General features: G+C 36.4%; 1 protein-coding gene across 1 annotated transcript in view; it reads right to left on the bottom strand.

Annotated features, from left to right (window-relative positions):
- Positions 1–323: 323 nt before the first annotated feature.
- Positions 324–18588, bottom strand: part of RGS13 (regulator of G protein signaling 13) — a 96513-nt gene continuing 78248 nt past the window's right edge. Inside the window, exon 5 of the mRNA XM_053693716.1 lies at positions 324–1922. Coding sequence (XP_053549691.1) covers positions 1728–1922 — 195 coding nt within the window. The 3' untranslated portion in view covers positions 324–1727. The remainder of the gene's footprint in view (positions 1923–18588) is intronic.

Genomic DNA, 18588 nt, shown 5'->3' with positions numbered 1-18588 from the left:
GCACACATGAACTAACGCCCTCTAGCTGTGAAAAACTGTCAAAATGCACTGAGATTAGATGCGGCCTTCAAGGATTTTGAAAATAGCATAAGAATACCAAGAGAACAAAGCAAATTTTATGATAAAAGTAAATTGGAAAGTTGTTTACTCCTACCTGCTTTATCGAAATCATGAAAGTTTCATTTTGACTAGACTCTCCCTTTAAATATAAAAAGTCTAAATTGGCTTTAACATTATCAGGAGATGAGAAAGCAGTAAATAGGTTTAAGATCACAATATAGTATGACTCATATGCTTACTGGAGAATCAGGAGAAATTGGAAATAATAATAAAAGTATTTTAATTCAGGAAGACATTTGTACAGCAATTAGAAGATACATGAAACAGCTTTAATACAGATGAAGTAGGAATAATTATATAAAAGAAAATGTAAGAATACCAAAGATATATATACCCTGAGACCATTGAAGACTATAAACATATATTACTACTTTTTCTGCGCAGTATCACAGACCAGGCTAGGGGTTGGAGTTATTGTAGAACAGTGTAAAGGCCAGTGACTTTACAGGTGGAGTCGGGGTATAATGTGCTCAGTTACAATGTGAGCTCCCAGCTTCCTATATCTGAGGGGGCGTGGCTGGGCAGTTTAGGTGTTTCACACTGTGAAACCGGAACATGTATAGGGAAGGTAGAGGAGGAGCAGGAAGGAGGGCGGGGCAAACTTTAACCATCACGCAAAATAAGAATTCTTCCCAGTTCTGTAGAAATACTGCATTAAACTTTAAGTACCACTATCATACACCTTAAATATTTCACTTTTTTGTCTTTGAAACATTTTTCATCCAGTTTTATGCCTGATATTTTATTGGTATTTTACAAAACATCTGTAAAAAAAATGTAATTTCCAGAAAGCGCAAAGCTTTATTAAATTATTACTTAAGCAAAGAAATAAAAACAATATTGTTATCTACAATCAAATCACTAAAAGCCTGATAATCAAAAATGTATTGATTTGGAGAAAAATGATGCTTTATCTCTCTCTCTCTCTATATATATATATATATATACTGTATATATAAGCATTATATTGCTTATCTTTTTTTATATTATCTTTTTATTCAGAATCCTGCATAGCTAGATAAACAGCCCTTATTCTATAATTTGCCTTTCTAAAATTATTTGAGATGTTCCCACTTAAAGGGACAGTAAAGTCAAAATTAAACTTTCATGATTCAGATAGAGCAATCAGTTTTAAGCAACTTTATCATTTACTCCTATTATCAATTGTTCTTTCTTGTCTTGGTATCTTTATTTGTAAAACTTAAGAGCCGGCCCATTTTTGGTTCAGAAACTGGGTTGCTCTTGCTTATTGGGTGGCTAAATGTAGCCATTAATCAATCAAGTGATAGCCAGGATGCTGAACCAAAAATGGTCTGGCTCCTTAGCTTACATTACTACTTTTTCAAATAAAGATAGAAAGAGAACAAAGAAAATTTGATAATAGGAGTAAATTAGAAAGTCGCTTAAAATTGCATGCTCTGTCTGAATCATGAAAGAAAAAAAAATGACTATCCCTTTAAGTAATGGGATTTTTAAACTATTTAGGCATCTTCCTCTTCATCTTTTCTGATAATTTCCACACAAAAAAAAGTTGTATTACTTATAAAATATATTTGTTCAAATAAACATTCTCAAAAAAAGCTTCAGTCATCACAACAGGTCCAGTTTCATTGGGTGTTGATTACATTTTCCTGCTGTAATTTGCTTTGTATGTTTTGGTATAATGATGATGTCAAAAATCTAGGGTATGAATCCCTTTCCATGTGCCTTAAAACAATAAGCTGGGCTTCATCAAAACTATTTGGTGTTGGTCGGTGGATTTCTTTTTTCAGGGCTTCTCTGGTTGGACTGTCTATATTGATCTGCAACACAAGAAATAACAATAAAACCAAGATACTGAACATTGGAAGTGTATCTGAGACATTTTAGTGAGACTAACTAGCTGTCACTTTTATGTTGAGCTATAGACACGATTGCTACCTTTGTTGTTCACTAAATACTTTGGCATAAATTGCAAGTAAAATGTAAAATAAAATGGTATTGGTATGGATATATTAACACTTTGCAAGCAGAAGACAGGGGTATCCGGAACACAGCTTAAACCATCGGTCCGTGCACACAATTGAAAAAATATGTAAAAGGCTGTGATACAGGGATACTTGGAGTGCCGTAGCTGTATAGCTGATCAGGCTAAAGTGCATATAGATGAAAAAATGGAAGCAGGCACTCTTTGAGGAAGCTCCACTAGGGGGCGCGAAACGCGTCAGGCTGTCACTGCCTATGTCTGCCCTCTGTTTGGGATGCACTGATGTTATTTTTTAAGGTTTAATAAAGGTATGTTTTTAACATTTATTTCACCTAACCAAAGAGTGCCTGCTCCCATTTTTTCATCTATATATTAACACTTCCCCACTCATTGAATATTATTGAAAATGAGGTTAACTACTTTACAGTAAGTGTATGTAGCTTTGTGTTATTATCCTGACTTGTAATACCTTTGTGTGTGTTAAATATTCTCAGTTTATATGTATCTTTGTACAATTTTTAACCAAAAATAATACAAGAAATATTGAGCACTACTACTGCTTATGCTCAATTAATATTGCTTGCATATTGTGCTCAGATTAATGTCAATGGTCAATATTAATTCTGCAAGTGCTAGTACAGTATTCATGTCAGATAATGTAAATGCATAATTCCGCTCAGGTAACAGTTGCATAAAGATCAAGTGAAAAAAAACCCCATTAATAATAAGACTTAAAGGGACAGTCTTCACCTTAGTCATCTTGAAGTCATACCTTAGATTAAGCTGCAAATAGCCTCCTACACCTTTTCTTTATCATGCAGCAGGGATGGTAAAAAAGTTATTTTAAAATAAATATTATTTCTGGCCACTTTGAAATGGCTGCCAAGATCCACCCACTGATGATATCACCATCTGGGCTGCATATGTTGTCCAATCACAAAAGGCTCACTAGTTGGATTTAACAGACTGTCAATGCTATTCAGTAGGACCTAGATACAGCCCAGATTGTGATGTCATCAGTGGGAGGAGCTTGGCCAGAAACAATATTCATTTTAAAATAACTTTTTTACATTCCTGCTGCATGATATAGAAAAGGTGCAGGAGGCTATTTGCAGTTTAATCTAAGGTAAGAATTTAAAAAACTTTTATGATTCAGATAGAGCAAGCAGTTTTAAGAGACTTTTCAATTTTACTTACATTCTCAAATTGTGCGCACTCTTTTTATATGCATACTTTCTGAGACACCAGCTCCTAATTAGTATGTGGAAGAGTTTACAGTATATTTGTATACTAGTCTGTAATTGATGGATGTCACATGATACAAGGGGCTAGGAAATGGGGAAAAATAATTTGTCAAACAAAAATCTACAACTTATTTGAAATGCAGAGTAAATGCTATTGCATAGTTTTTTTATTATGCATTTCTACTGTATTGAATGGCCCTTTAAAGGGACATTAAACCCTAAATAAATGATACATAGAGTGATGCCTTCAAAGAAAAGATTAGTCTGAGAATAAAATGTAGATGTAATTTTTTTTAAAGTTTCATTAGTTATTTAAATATTGACAAAATAAGTGTAAAGTTTTAGTGTCTATAAAACAATGGGAGCTGCCATGTTGTAACTTAGGTTACCTTCTCTACTGTGGCCAATTAGGGACCGTTATAAATAGGTCACTAGAGTGTGCAGCCAATGGCTGCGTGGAATATAACAGTGTTCTGCATTACCATTTCTAACAGGAACTGAAACGTTTACAATTTCAGAATAGAATTACAGGATTAGGGGACAAAATAGTGAAAGTATACTGCAGAGGTTTTATTTTATATATATATATATATATATATATATATATATATATATATATATATATATATATATATATATATATATATATATATATAATTTATCATTTTATATTACCATATCATAGTCTTTAATGTCCCTTTAACTCTTTAACCCATTCTTCAAAACCTTTTATTCTTTTTAACCATTTGTTTTACATTTATTAAAGGGGCTTTAAAACCAAAAATTTTCTTTCATGATTCAGGTAGAGAATACAATTTTAAACAACATTGCAATTTACTTCTATTATCTATTTTGCTTGATCTTTAGATATCCTTTGTTGAAGAAATAGCAATGCACATGGGTGAGCCAATCACATGAGGCATCTATGTGCAGTCACCAATCAGCAGCTACTGAGTCTATCTAGATATGTTGTTCAGCAAAGTATATCAAGAGAATGAAGCAAATTAGATAATAGAAGTAAATTAGAAAGTTGTTTCAAATTGCACGCTCTTTCTAAATCATGAAAGAAAACATTTGGGTTTCATTTCCCTTTAAGCCTTAACGGGATATAAAAGTGCAAAAACAAAATGCTCTAGTTCTGATTCACACTTTACTTGTATTATAGACAGCAATTGCTTAGACATGAGTTTCCCAGCTGTGAGTGAATATCTCAGCAACTCACAGGAGAGGGCATTAAAAACTACGTATAGAGCAGGTAGGGACGCACTGTATGCTACAGAAAAAGAAATGTACGTGGGAGGAGGAAAAACAAAGCACGGTGTAATAAAAATTAATTTTGTTATTATTTTAGGTCATAATTTTTGTTTTGTTTTTGTATATATATATATAGTGTTTCTTAATATTATAATTTAAACCTTTCAGACCGGGACTTCCAGACAAAAACTTGCCCAAAATACCAGAGCATTTTTAGCATTTTTGCTATCACTCCATTTAAGCAGAAATAGAGCCTTGTTTTTTTTATTTACCTATGAAATATATATATATATTTTTTAAGTAGACAACCCAAGGTATTGATCTAGGCCAATTTTGGTATATTTCATGCCACCATTTCACCGCCAAATGCCATCAAATAAAAAAAAATTGGTACTTTTTCACAATCTTTGGGTTTCTCACAGAAATTATTTACATACTGCTTGTGCAATCATGTCAATTATGTTTGTAAACGTTTCTCTGGTATCCCCTTTGTTCAGAAATAGCAGACATTTATGGCTTTGCCATTGCTTTTTGGTAAATAGAAGGCCATTTATTTAGCTGCGCACTACACTTCTATTTTTACCGTCAGTGAAGGGATCAATTAGGTAGCTTAAAAGGTTAATGTTAGCTTTAGTGTAGAGATTAGGATCCTACCTGACACTCCCCACCCCCTGATCCCTACCTGATCCCTCCCAAAAAGCTCTCTTTCCTCTTCCACCCCCCCACTGGTAACCCCCATCTTAGGTAATGGCAGAAAGACTGCAAGTAGGAAAAAATAAGGCTTTTTTTTTTTTTTTTTAATAAAATGTTTTTTTTTGTTGTTTTTTTTTATATTTCTCCAGTGTAGGATCCCCCTTACCCCTCAAACTCCCTGATCCCCACAAACAGCTCTCTTAACCTCCCCCCTCTGTTAGGCACCATCTTAGGCACTGGCAGCTGTCTGCAAGTACCTATAAAACAGTTTTTTTTATATTTTCTGTAGCATAGTGTGCCCCCCACCCGCCAGCAATCTTTTGTTTAGGGCCCCCACACCCTCAGATCCCCTTTTCTGGTAGTGTAGCTGCCCCATCCCTTTTATTTTATTTTTTTCCATAGTGTAGGGACCTCCCACTTCCTCCCTCTCCCTCCTGCCTCCCCTGCTGGGCCACCTACCCGCCTCCCATTCACCCACACCTCCCATCAGCACCAACAGAAGATCGTTACAGATGGTGACACACACAGTGTCATCATCTGTAATGATTAAGCATCTGCCCTCGTATGGAGGCGGAGCAGCGATCACGCTCTGGCTCCATATGCGACAAATGCCTGAAGCTTTAGGAGCTCCAGCTCTCAGCTGTAACTTAGCAGCCGAGAGTGCTGGAGCATCCTGAAGTGAGGACATATAAATTTGTTTTGCGGTACGATAGCCAAAGTACCGCACAACATATATATACGTCCTTTTAGGTGAAGGGGTTAAGATCTAATGGTAAGTTTTTATAACATTAAATTTATCACATGGGGGCATGTCTAGGCAGTGGCCATGTTAGGTCGCAATATCTGTGGCTCCATGTATAATCTTCTTAACCCGCCGGTTATCAAGCTAATCCTGCAGCCTCTACTAAAATAATTCTCAGCTCTAATCGGGTCAGGAAACCCTGATTCAAATCATACTAAAGTTGCGGAACCTATGATTACTGGGACCCAGATCTGGATCGTTGGAACCTCAGGCGGCCATACCATGAGGCTTCAGCAGCCCCCCGTATACGGTGTATTGCAGTCGTTTCCAGACTGCCTTTCTCATCACTAAGAGTAAACCGATATCTGCAATAAAGGGCTGTTGCAAGAAATATTTGAATCTAGTGTTTGCACCCAACTCTCAGATTATCCTGTTGCAAGTCAGTATGAGACCGCTGAGACAGCCTAAGAGGAATCTACAATATATCAGTACAGAATGGCTCATGCTGATACAATACTACTAGACTCTATAAGCAGATTACTAGAAGACCAGCAATGATGTATCTCTGATCACCTAACCAGAGACTGGGGTAGTATGTGCACTTCTAAGCATAGAATAAGCCCCCCACAGACACTGGAAAACACAAGGAGTGATCTAGAAAATGTAAGCTTGGTAGAGCAAAACACGGATATTGCTCCTCAAATCAAGGCCCCAGACTCAGGATCTCAGGATGAGAGCTTTGAGTAGATCTGTCCTAAGTTTGTGGCCAGGAGCTGCTTGCTCCTACTGAATGCAAGAACCCTATCAGTGTAGGGGGAGATTGAACATGACAAACCCGCTAGTGGCAAAGAATACATCATTAGGATACCGACTGAAACTGTTGGTGATTCTGAACCGGGAGATAGCCCACGACCGATGTCTACAAATGCAGTGGCTTGACTCCCTCAAGCCGATTGGAGAAACACGTTTGAACAGAAGCGGCTACCCTTTACAGGCTTTAATCAGAGCCAATCCATGTGCATCAAGTCCGGCCAGCTGCTGCAAGCTAGATTTATGTTTCCCAGGGACACCTCAAATTCGCCACTAATCTGATCTTGGACAGTCCCTCCAAAAATACCGGGCAGCTTGTTAGCGATAGAGGTTCTGCTGCAGAGTCATAGCCGGCTGGAAACCCAAACCACAAGAAAAATTGTGCGTTGGTTTGGCACTTGAGTGCTGAGCTGTGCGGAATAGGTTACAATAGATCTTCATAATGTTGGGGCAGTTCCTGAGCTCATTATAAACTATGAGTTTTCTACCTCCAGCTCAGAGATATCCTTCCTACTATGGGTAATTCATTTATATAAGGACATTTTGACTGAGTCTTAGTTAAGGGCTTTCACCTGTGTTAATCTACCGTTTGTTGTACACTATTGTTATGCATATAGTTTATTTTTTATGTTAGCTATTTACTTCATGTCTACTGTTGGGTTATCTCTAATATATGTTGTAAGAATCCTACATGATATGTGTCTATTAGACTTAAAAACCGAATAGAAGATTACCAGCACATATTTAGAGGTGATATATACGCTACTGTATAAACATATTAGTAACTGCTTAGTTTAACCTTACAAATGAATTGATTTGCAATCTTGTACAGTGCTCTTCTTATGTAAATCCAGGTTTCCTAAGGCCAGCTTAGACTACACACAACATACGAAGATTAATGTACATGTTATTTACAAAGCCCAAAGATCTAGCATTATATAGAAGATTTTATAATAACCTGTGGGGTGTAACGATACCTTCGTAACCGCTACCTACAGCTCTATCTTATTTTTAAATATACTAGATACCAAACTCCCTACGCCAGGGGTGTCCAAACTTTGCTCTCCAGAGGTTTTGGAACTACATTTCCCATGATGCTCAGCTAGATAAAATGCTGGCTGAGCATCATGGGAAATGTAGTTCCAAAACCTCTGGAGAGCAAAGTTTGGACACCCCTGCCCTACGCAGACATATAGTAATACTGTGGTAAGGTCTGACATAACTCAATCGTCCCCCTTGAGCACGTATGCTGTCACTTGAATATTTATTTACATATTGAACATTTTGCTTACTTTTGTAAGGGTATTAACCCCTCTAATGGGGGATGGCTGTTTTAAATTTACTTTATGCTGATGGTAGGCTGTCTGCGGCAGAGACAGCACATCTCAGCCTGCTATAATATACTGCTATCGCCAACAACAGTAGGCTAGTGATTGTATGGTAGAATATATTTTACATTATCAAACCCTTCACCCTATGGTCTTCAACTTATGTTATTTTTTAGGGTCTACATTAGCAGTGTCTCATTATCCAAGTCCTAGTTTGGTGTCTATAGTGCTTGGGTTGCCTTTTGGTGTTGCTGTTTCCATCAGCGGGGCTTCTGTCAACATTGGCTACTAGCTAATTTATTGAACCCTTAAATATTTTTCAAAATTTCAAAATTCTTGCAAGCCTATCAGCCCCTATCTAAGTGCAGGATCATATAACCATCTACACTATCTGCTCTCCTGATTATTACTATGTATCTAACACATATGGTTCCCTCACTAATATGTTACTTAATATGATATCATCTCAAGGTCCAAAAGAGGCTGTATTCATAATTTCATAGTTACCGTTGTCATATTCTTTGTTTACTATATTTTGTCTCTCATGTTATCAAGCCCAAAAATATAGTTTGAGTTAATTCACCTCCATTAAGAGTTTTTTTTAATGACACATAGGTCCAAGGGTGACCTATATTTATATTAGGAGGTCTAAACTACTGAAGAAAAAATAAAAAAATAAAAAAAATAGGTTTCATTTCTATTTGCCTAAGGATTATTTTATGCTAAGTACACAAGTCTTTCCTCTGTTATGGAAATTTACTTATTTATTTTTACTGTCTGAGTCATGGCAAATTCCATCTGCTTTGTTACTGTTCTTAAAAAAACTTCAATAAATTTTTTTTTATCATCACATGATTCAGATAGAGCAGGCAATTTTAAGCAACTTTCTAATTTACTTCTATTATAATTTTTTTTCTTTGTTCTCTTGCTATCTTTATTTGAAAAAGCAGGAATTTAACCTTTAAGCCAGCCCATTTGTGGTTCAACACCCTGGAGAGAGCTTGCTGATAGCTGGGTGCATTTAGCCACCAATAAGCAAGCTTTACCCAGGTGCTGAACCAAAGATGGGCCGGCTTGTAAGCGTACATTCCTGCTTTTTCAAATAAAGATACGAAGAGAACAAAGAAAAAATGATTACAGGAGTAAATTAGAAAGTTGCTTAACATTGCATGCTTTATCTGAATCATGAAAGAAAAAATGTGGGTTTAATATCCCTTTAAAAGGTTTGAAAGGGCTATTGTATATGTCAGTTTTGGGTGGCTTCCCAGTTTCTATCCTGTTAACAAGAACTTAAAGGGATATTGAACACATTGATATGGTAATATAAAATGATAAATCGTATATATGAAAAAAAACTCTGCAATATACTTTCATTACTTAGTTTGTCCCCTTTTCCTGTAATTCCATTTTGAAATTGTGAGCTTTTCAGTTCCTGTTAGAAATGGAGGTGCAGAACGCTGTTATATTCCACACAGCCATTGCTGCACACTCTAGTGACCTATTTATAACTGTCCCTAAATGGCCACAGCAGAGAAAGTAACCTAAGTTACAACATGGCAGCTCCCATTGTTTTATAGACACTATGGGGTAGATTTAACAATGGATTATGTCCGCCCGACATCGCTAAATGCCGACAGCATACGCTGTCAGCATTTAACATTGCACAAGCATTTCTGGTGGCCAATCGTCCGCTAGCAGGGGGTGTTAATCATCCCGATTGTATCCGATCGAGATGATTGCTGTCCGCCACCTCAGAGGTGGCGGAGGAGTTATGGAGCCACGGTCTTACGATGGCTGCTTCTTAACTTTTGTTAAATCGGCCCCTAAATCTTTACACTTATTTTGTCAGTATCAATATTTTCATTTCAACTAAATTTCAAAATAATTTTATAAAACATTGAGAGCTGAAAATCAATTTTTTTTATAAATAATTAGATTTACAAATATATGTTTTATATTTAAAGTGTTTCTTTTGTATATTGTGAAATTTAGGTTTTAAAACTTTTTTAACGTGCACAAAAATTCACTTCAAGGGGCAAATTATTAAGCTCCTAATGGTGTAGCATGATGCCCCTGTTTTCGTGCGAGTCTTCAGGCTCGGTGTAAATGGCAGTTATGAAGTAGTGGTCTAAATCGGGCTGATTGACACCCCCTAGCTGCCGATTGGCCACAAATCTGCAGGGGGCGGCATTCTGGTGAACTGCTTGTGCAATGTTAAATGCTGACAGCGTATGCTGTCAGCATTCAGCAATGTCTGTCGTACATGATACGCTACAGGGTATCATGTCGGACAAACATTGATCAATCGGCCCCAAGGCTTCAAATGTGAGGTGTTAATGTAAAAATACAACTTTAAGGTTTTTTAGATGGATTGAAAAGCGGTTGTTAAAGGGACACTGAACCAAAATTTTTTCTTTTGTGATTCAGATAGAGCATGTGATTTTAAGCAACTTTCTAATTTACTCCTATTATCACATTTTCTTCGCTCTCTTGCTATCTTTATTTGATATAGAAGGCATCTAAGCTTTTTTATTAGTTCAGAACTCTGGACAGCTTTTTTTTATTGGTGGATGAATTTATCCACCAATCAGCAAGAACAAACCAGGTTGTTCACCAAAAATGGGCCGGCATCTAAACTTACATTCTTGCATTTCAAATAAAGATACCAAGAGAATGAAGAAAATTTGATAATAGGAGTAAATTAGAAAGTTGCTTACAATTTCATGCTCTATCTGAATCACGAAAGAAAAAAATTGGGTTCAGTGTCCCTTTAATTAGCCCAATATATGTTAGTTATATGCAATTTAAAGCCTTTAGAAAGGTGCTAAAAATAGAAAGGGACACTCTACTCCAAACGTTTTATTGTTTAGATAGATATTCCCTTTATTACCTATTCCCAAATTTTGAATAACTAGCACATATATTAATATATGTTTTACCTTTGTGACTACCTTGTATCAGCATCTGCAGACAGCAACCTTATCTCAGTGCTAGTTACAGACTTGCATTTTAGCTAATTAGTGCTGACTAAAGAATAACTCCACAGGATTGAGCACAATGTTATCTATATGGCAAATCTATATAAATCTATATAAAAATGCTATGAGATAAGAGGCTGCCTGTAGTGGCTTAGAAATAGGCAGAAATGTAGAGGTTTAAAGGTTATACAATATATTAATATAACAATGTTGGTTGTGCAATCCTGGGGAATTGGGTAGTTAAGGTGTTATCTATATTTTTAAACAATAACAATTTTAGAGAAGACTGTCCCTTTAACATAAAGTTGTGATGTGTCGGAATCCATAGCTTATTAGCTTTTTAATTTGCAATGGTCTTGCCTATTAACACAATTTAGCAGACTACATAATTATTAAGGAAAAGCTAACTTCTCTTTTTTTATTTTCATTTTAAATCAACTGTTCTGATATCTACAACTAACTATTATATTCTTTAAAAATCCACATTCGGATGTTAATTTTTCTTTGTGGTTACAAATAGAAATGGTTTAAAACTACTTTTTTTATATGTCCAGACATTAAACCAGTCTTGTGTTTAGTTACCCTGGCTTGACTCATTCTGTTATAATTATGATAGTTCATTGTATAAACAATTAGTTTTGTTTTTCTTTTATATCGCCGACAGTCTCACTGTGAACAGCCCACCTGCCAAATAAAGCTGTTGCCAGTACCACTAACAATTCAGAATGTCCCACTCCTGCCAGGATATTGCTATGACCCTAGAGAAGCCCAGGACTAGTGCTAAATGTTTAACAAGTAAGTTATTAAAAGGGGTACTAAACACTTTTACACCTTGTGTAAACAGATTTGTTCCATGCTAGAGAGGACATACAAATTCTGTAATTTATGTTTTCTTTGCCTTGCACATAACTTTTTTTTCTTAAAAATACCCTTTTTATGTTGGGGGCATTTGGGTACTTTTAGAAAATTAATCAGAGATCTGATCTCTGGGTAATTTTCTGAGCGCTAATTGCTACCGCGAGCTCTAGTGTGGAATGGCTGTTTTTTTTTGCGTGCACGCAAACGGCTGAATTTCCCATTTGCCAGAGCACAAAAAATTAGTGCACCACTTGCAATCTAGTCCTATATCTTTTTAAACACCCTGTACAACACTGTATATCAAACTAAGTTATGTTTTTCCTCACTACATTTTATTTTTACTATATAAAAATTGTATTTGTTGGTCTAATAAAAATCCCTACTTTTATTCTTGTTTGTTCCATAAACTAGATTGCACTTGCTATTTCATGTTAGGCATCATAATCAGAAATAAAAAAAACTAAATAAATGAGGAAATATTACATATTAATACCTACATGGATGGCTTCAATGATTTGGATACAAATATAATATAAATAAAACAAGTGAAATTAAAAAAAAAATGTAGAGATATATAATATAAAGGAAACATGTAATACCCCCTTAAATTGTTTACAAGTAGCTCCTTTACCCCTATTTTGGCCTTTGAAATAGCTGATTTAGCCTGTGGTATCCCCACCTATAGTAAATGTTTCTATACTGGAGTCTCAGCTATTGAATAGCCTAAGTAAACACAGCCAGCAGAAGAAATTACACTCCCAGTGGGGTGCAGGAAAGTTAAGTTTCCATTGTTCTCTCTATGTATTGAGCTTTAGTTTTCCAGACAAATATAACATAAGAAAGCAAGTGTGTGTACACAAAGTGATGACATAATGAGATATGATATTACCTGAAGCTCAACCCATTGTAATAGGCTGTGGTTTAAAAGTACAAAACCAGCCAAATCATATACACAAATAAACCTGAAAATGCAATTTCTCATACATTTTATACTCTGCACTGGTATAAGAAGTCATTGAAAATACATTAATATAAAAACTATTTTACAGTGTACTGTCCCTTTAAAGAGCATATTTTATGTAGAAAGTGTGGCAACTGCTAATGCCACAGTGTACTTTCTAATGGATACATCTGTGTGCTAGGTGGTATTGATTAGGAGAACCAACTATATAACTAATAGGAGAGTAGAGAATGTTGTATCAATTGGGCCAGCAGCTCCAGGAAACCCCAGATGATTTTCTAATGTTCTGTTGCCCGCAGGTACATATGGATTAGGGGCGCAATCCGATATAGATCGCAGTTTGCGGCGCAAGCGAGGGAACCCGCGTCGCCCGCAGTTTCAGCTCGCAACTCGAGCTATCCCATATATGGCGCCGTCAGATGCTAACGTGCCGTAAGTCTGACAAACCAGCGATGTCCAGAAATCTGCGCAAGTACAAATTTCTGGCGTCGCCAGTGACTTGCGCCACGTTAGAAACTGCCGGCGCCTACAAAACCTGACTAAAGTCTAAAACACCCGCACTGTCTAACACGCCTCCCTAACATAGCCCGACAAGTCTAACACGCCTCCCTAACATAGCCCGACAAGTCTAACACGCCTCCCTAACATAGCCCGACAAGTCTAACACGCCTCCCTAACATAGCCCGACACGTCTTACCCTCTATCCGCTATCCCCCCTCACTAGCCTAACAATAAAATATGTATTAACCCCTTAACCGCCGCTACCTAATAAAGTTATTAACCCCTAAACCGGCGCCAGCTATATTAAATCTATAACCCCCTAAAGTGAGCCCCTAACACCGCCGCCATCTACCTTACCTACCCCCTTAAGTGAGCCCCTACCCCGCCGCTATCTATTTTAAAATTATTAACCCCTAATCTAATCCCCCTACCCCGCCGCCATCTATATTAAATTATTCAACCCCTAAAATACTAAACTATCCCTACCACTAAACCTAAGTCTAACCCTACAAATAGCCCTGAAAAGGGCTTTTTGCGTGGCATTGCCCCAAAGTAACAGCTCTTTTGCCAGCCCTTAAAAGGGCTTTTGGCGGGGCTTTGTCACAAAGTAAACTGCTCTTTTGCCTACAATCTACATCCCCCTACACCGCGGCCACCTATAATAAATGTATTAACCCCTAATCTAATCCCCCTACACCGCCGCCAGGTATATTAACTATATTAACCCTAATTATATTAGGGTTAATATAGTTAATATAGTTATTATATTATATATATATTAACTATATTAACCCTAATTATATTAGGGTTCATATAGTTAATATCGTTATTATATTATATATATATATATATATTAAGTATAATAACCCTATCTAACTCTAACATCCTAACTAAACTCTTATTAAAATAAATCTAATAATATTATTAATTAAAATATTCCTATTTAAATCTAAATACTTACCTATAAAATAAACCCTAAGATAGCTACAATATAATTAATAATTACATTATAGCTATGTTAGGGTTTATATTTATTTTACAGGTAAATTGTTAATTATTTTAACTAGGTCTAATAGCTATTAAATAGTTATTACCTATTTAATATCTACCTAGTTAAAATAATTACCCAATTACCTGTAAAATAAATCCTAACCTAAGTTACAAATACACCTATACTATCAATAAATTAAATAAACTACAAATATCTATCTAAAAATACAATTAAATAAACTAAACTAAATTACAAAAACAAACAAACACTAAATTACAAAAAATAAAAAAAAGATTACAAGATTTTTAAGCTAATTACACCTATTCTAAGCCCCCTAATAAAAGAATAAAGCCCCCCAAAATAAAAAAAATTCCCTGCCCTATTCTAAATTAAAAAAAGTTCAAAGCTCTTTACCTTACCAGCCCTTAAAAGGGCCTTTTGTGGGGCATGCCCCAAAGAATTCAGCTCTTTTGCATTTAAAAACATATACAATACCCCCCCCATTACAACCCACCACCCACATACCCCTATTCTAAACCCACCCAAACCCCCCTTAAAAAAGCCTAACACTACCCCCCTGAAGATCTCCCTACCTTGTCTTCACCACACCGGGCCAAACTCCTCATCTGATTCGGGCGATGTCTTGCTCCAAGCGGCAAAGAAGAATTCTTCCTCCGGCGACGTCTTCCTGCAAGCGGCAAAGAAGAATTCTTCCTCCGGCGACGTCTTCCTCCAAGCGGCAGCAAAGTCTTCTTCCTTCCGGCAGCATCTTCCATGAAGCGGCATCTTCAATCTTCTTTCTTCGCTCCGCCACCGCGGAGCATCTATCCCGGCCGACGACTGAACGACGAATGAGGTACCTTTAAATGACGTCATCCAAGATGGCGTCCGCCGAATTCCGATTGGCTGATAGGATTCTATCAGCCAATCGGAATTAAGTTAGAAAAATCTGATTGGCTGATTTAGAATCCTATCAGCCAATCGGAATTCGGCAGACGCCATCTTGGATGACGTCATTTAAAGGTACCTCATTCGTCGTTCAGTCGTCGGCCGGGATGGATGCTCCGCGGTGACGCAGCGAAGAAAGAAGATTGAAGATGCCGCTTCATGGAAGATGCTGCCGGAAGGAAGAAGACTTTGCTGCCGCTTGGAGGAAGACGTCGCCGGAGGAAGAATTCTTCTTTGCCGCTTGGAGGAAGACGTCGCCGGAGGAAGAATTCTTCTTTGCCACTTGGAGCAAGACATCGCCCGAATCGGATGAGGAGTTCGGCCCGGTGTGGTGAAGACAAGGTAGGGAGATCTTCAGGGGGGTAGTGTTAGGCTTTTTTAAGGGGGGTTTGGGTGGGTTTAGAATAGGGGTATGTGGGTGGTGGGTTGTAATGGGGGGGTATTGTATATGTTTTTAAATGCAAAAGAGCTGAATTCTTTGGGGCATGCCCCACAAAAGGCCCTTTTAAGGGCTGGTAAGGTAAAGAGCTTTGAACTTTTTTTAATTTAGAATAGGGCAGGGAATTTTTTTTATTTTGGGGGGCTTTATTATTTTATTAGGGGGCTTAGAATAGGTGTAATTAGCTTAAAAATCTTGTAATCTTTTTTTTATTTTTTGTAATTTAGTGTTTGTTTGTTTTTGTAATTTAGTTTAGTTTATTTAATTGTATTTTTAGATAGATATTTGTAGTTTATTTAAATTATTGATAGTGTAGGTGTATTTGTAACTTAGGTTAGGATTTATTTTACAGGTAATTGGGTAATTATTTTAACTAGGTAGATATTAAATAGGTAATAACTATTTAATAGCTATTAGACCTAGTTAAAATAATTAACAATTTACCTGTAAAATAAATATTAACCCTAACATAGCTACAATGTAATTATTAATTATATTGTAGCTATCTTAGGGTTTATTTTATAGGTAAGTATTTAGATTTAAATAGGAATATTTTAGTTTATAATATGAATTAGATTAATTTAATATAAATTTAGTTAGGGGTGTTAGGGTTAGATAGAGTTAATATAGTTAATATAAATACTATAGTAACTATATTAACTATATTAACCCTAATATAATTAGGGTTAATATAGTTAATATATATAATGTAATACCTATATTAACTATAATATACTTAGGGTTAATATAGATAATATAGCTGGCGGCGGGGTAGGTAGATTAAATTAGGGGTTAATAATTTTAATATAGATGGCGGTGGTGTAAGGGGCTTACATTAGGGGTTAATAATATTAATATAGCTGGCGGCGGTATAGGGGGATTAGATTAGTGTTTAATAATTTTTATATAGGTGGCGGCGGTGTAAGGGGTCAGATTAGGGGATAGATAAGGTAGATGGCGGCGGTTTTAGGGGTTCACATTAGGCGATAGATAAGGTAGATTGCGGCGGTTTTAGGGGCTCACAGTAGGGGGTTAGTTTATGTAGATGGCGGCGGGGTCCGGGAGCGGCGGTTTAGGGGTTAATAACTTTATTAGGGATTACGGGGGGGGGGATCGCGGTTGACAGGTAGCTAGACATTGCGCATGCGTTAGGTGTTAGGTTTTATTTAGCAGATCGCGGTTGACAGGTAGAAAGACATTGCGCATGCGTTAGGTGTTAGGTTTCTTTTCTAGTTAGTTTAGGGAGTTACGGGGCTCCAATAGTCAGCGTAAGGCTTCTTACGGCTGCTTTTTGTGGCGAGGTGAAAATGGAGTAAGATTTCTCCATTTTCGCCACGTAAGTCCTTACGCTGCATATTGGATACCAAACTGCGCTGGTTTGGTATACCTGCCTATGGCCCAAAAAACTACGGTCGACGGCAGAAATATACGGGCGTAACTTCTAGGTTACGCCGTATATGTGATACCAAACCAGCGTAAATATTGGCGTCGCCGGCTTTTGCGGGCGACGATTTTTATCGGATCGACCCCTAGATGTTATGCAACACATCATTGATAGTTACAGAGCGGCAGGCTAACAGCCTTGTTGCTCTCATTAGCAGCAGGTCAGTCATCACCTCTTGTGCTATGATGAACTCTGGGTGCCTGATGACTTGATAGAGTAGAGATCCCTGACTGTCAATTTCTAGAGGAGGTTGAAAGAAGACAGAAATTCAACAAGTTCAACTGATACAGACACTGGTTGATTTACAATAAAAAGCAGCCATCCAATTAAACTTGCATAAATACAATTGGAAAACTGACCCCATTTAATACAGGCAGTCATATTCCGGAATTCTGTTTCTAGCCAGAAATATATCAGAGTAATTTGTAAATGTATCTAAGGTATTTGCACTATCTCCTTAGGCAATGAGTTCCACAATTTGATATCTTTTAAGAAGAAAAAACATTTACGACACTGGAGATTAAATCTTCTCTCCCTTAGCCTTAAAGGGACATGAAACCCAAAATGTTTCTTTCATGATTAAGATAGAGAATAACATTTAAAAACAACTTTCCAATTTACTTCTATAATCTAATTTGCTTTATTTTATTGGTATTGTTTGTTGAAGCAGCAATGCACTACTGGGAATACACTGAGTGAATCAATCACATGAGGCAAATATGTGCAGCTACCAATCAGCAGCTCCTGAGTCTACCTAGGTATCCTTTTTAACAAAGGATATCAAGAGAAAAAAACAAATTACAAAATTCAAGTACATTGGAAAGTTGTTTAAAATCACATGCCCTATATTAATCACATAAGAAAAAAAATTGGGTTTCATGTCCCTTTAAATTGTTACCTTTTGTCACAAACAACTGCTTTGGATTGCCAATCACATTGCCTTCTTTTCAAGGCAGATTACTTTGTATAAAGGTGGTGTACAAGAGAGTTATCCAGTTTATTCAACTCTAGGTTATTATGTATTGCCAGTAATAAATATATATATATATATATATATATATATATATATATATATATATATATATATATATATATATATATATATATATATATATACAGGGAGTGCAGAATTATTAGGCAAGTTGAATTTTTGAGGATTAATTTTATTATTGAACAACAACGATGTTCTCAATGAACCCAAAAAACTCATTAATATCAAAGCTGAATAGTTTTGGAAGTAGTTTTTAGTTTGTTTTTAGTTATAGCTATTTTAGGGGGATATCTGTGTGTGCAGGTGACTATTACTGTGCA

Source organism: Bombina bombina, chromosome 10 (assembly GCF_027579735.1).
Source record: "Bombina bombina isolate aBomBom1 chromosome 10, aBomBom1.pri, whole genome shotgun sequence".
Lineage (NCBI taxonomy): Eukaryota > Metazoa > Chordata > Amphibia > Anura > Bombinatoridae > Bombina > Bombina bombina.
This window is presented reverse-complemented; position numbering and strand designations above follow the sequence as displayed.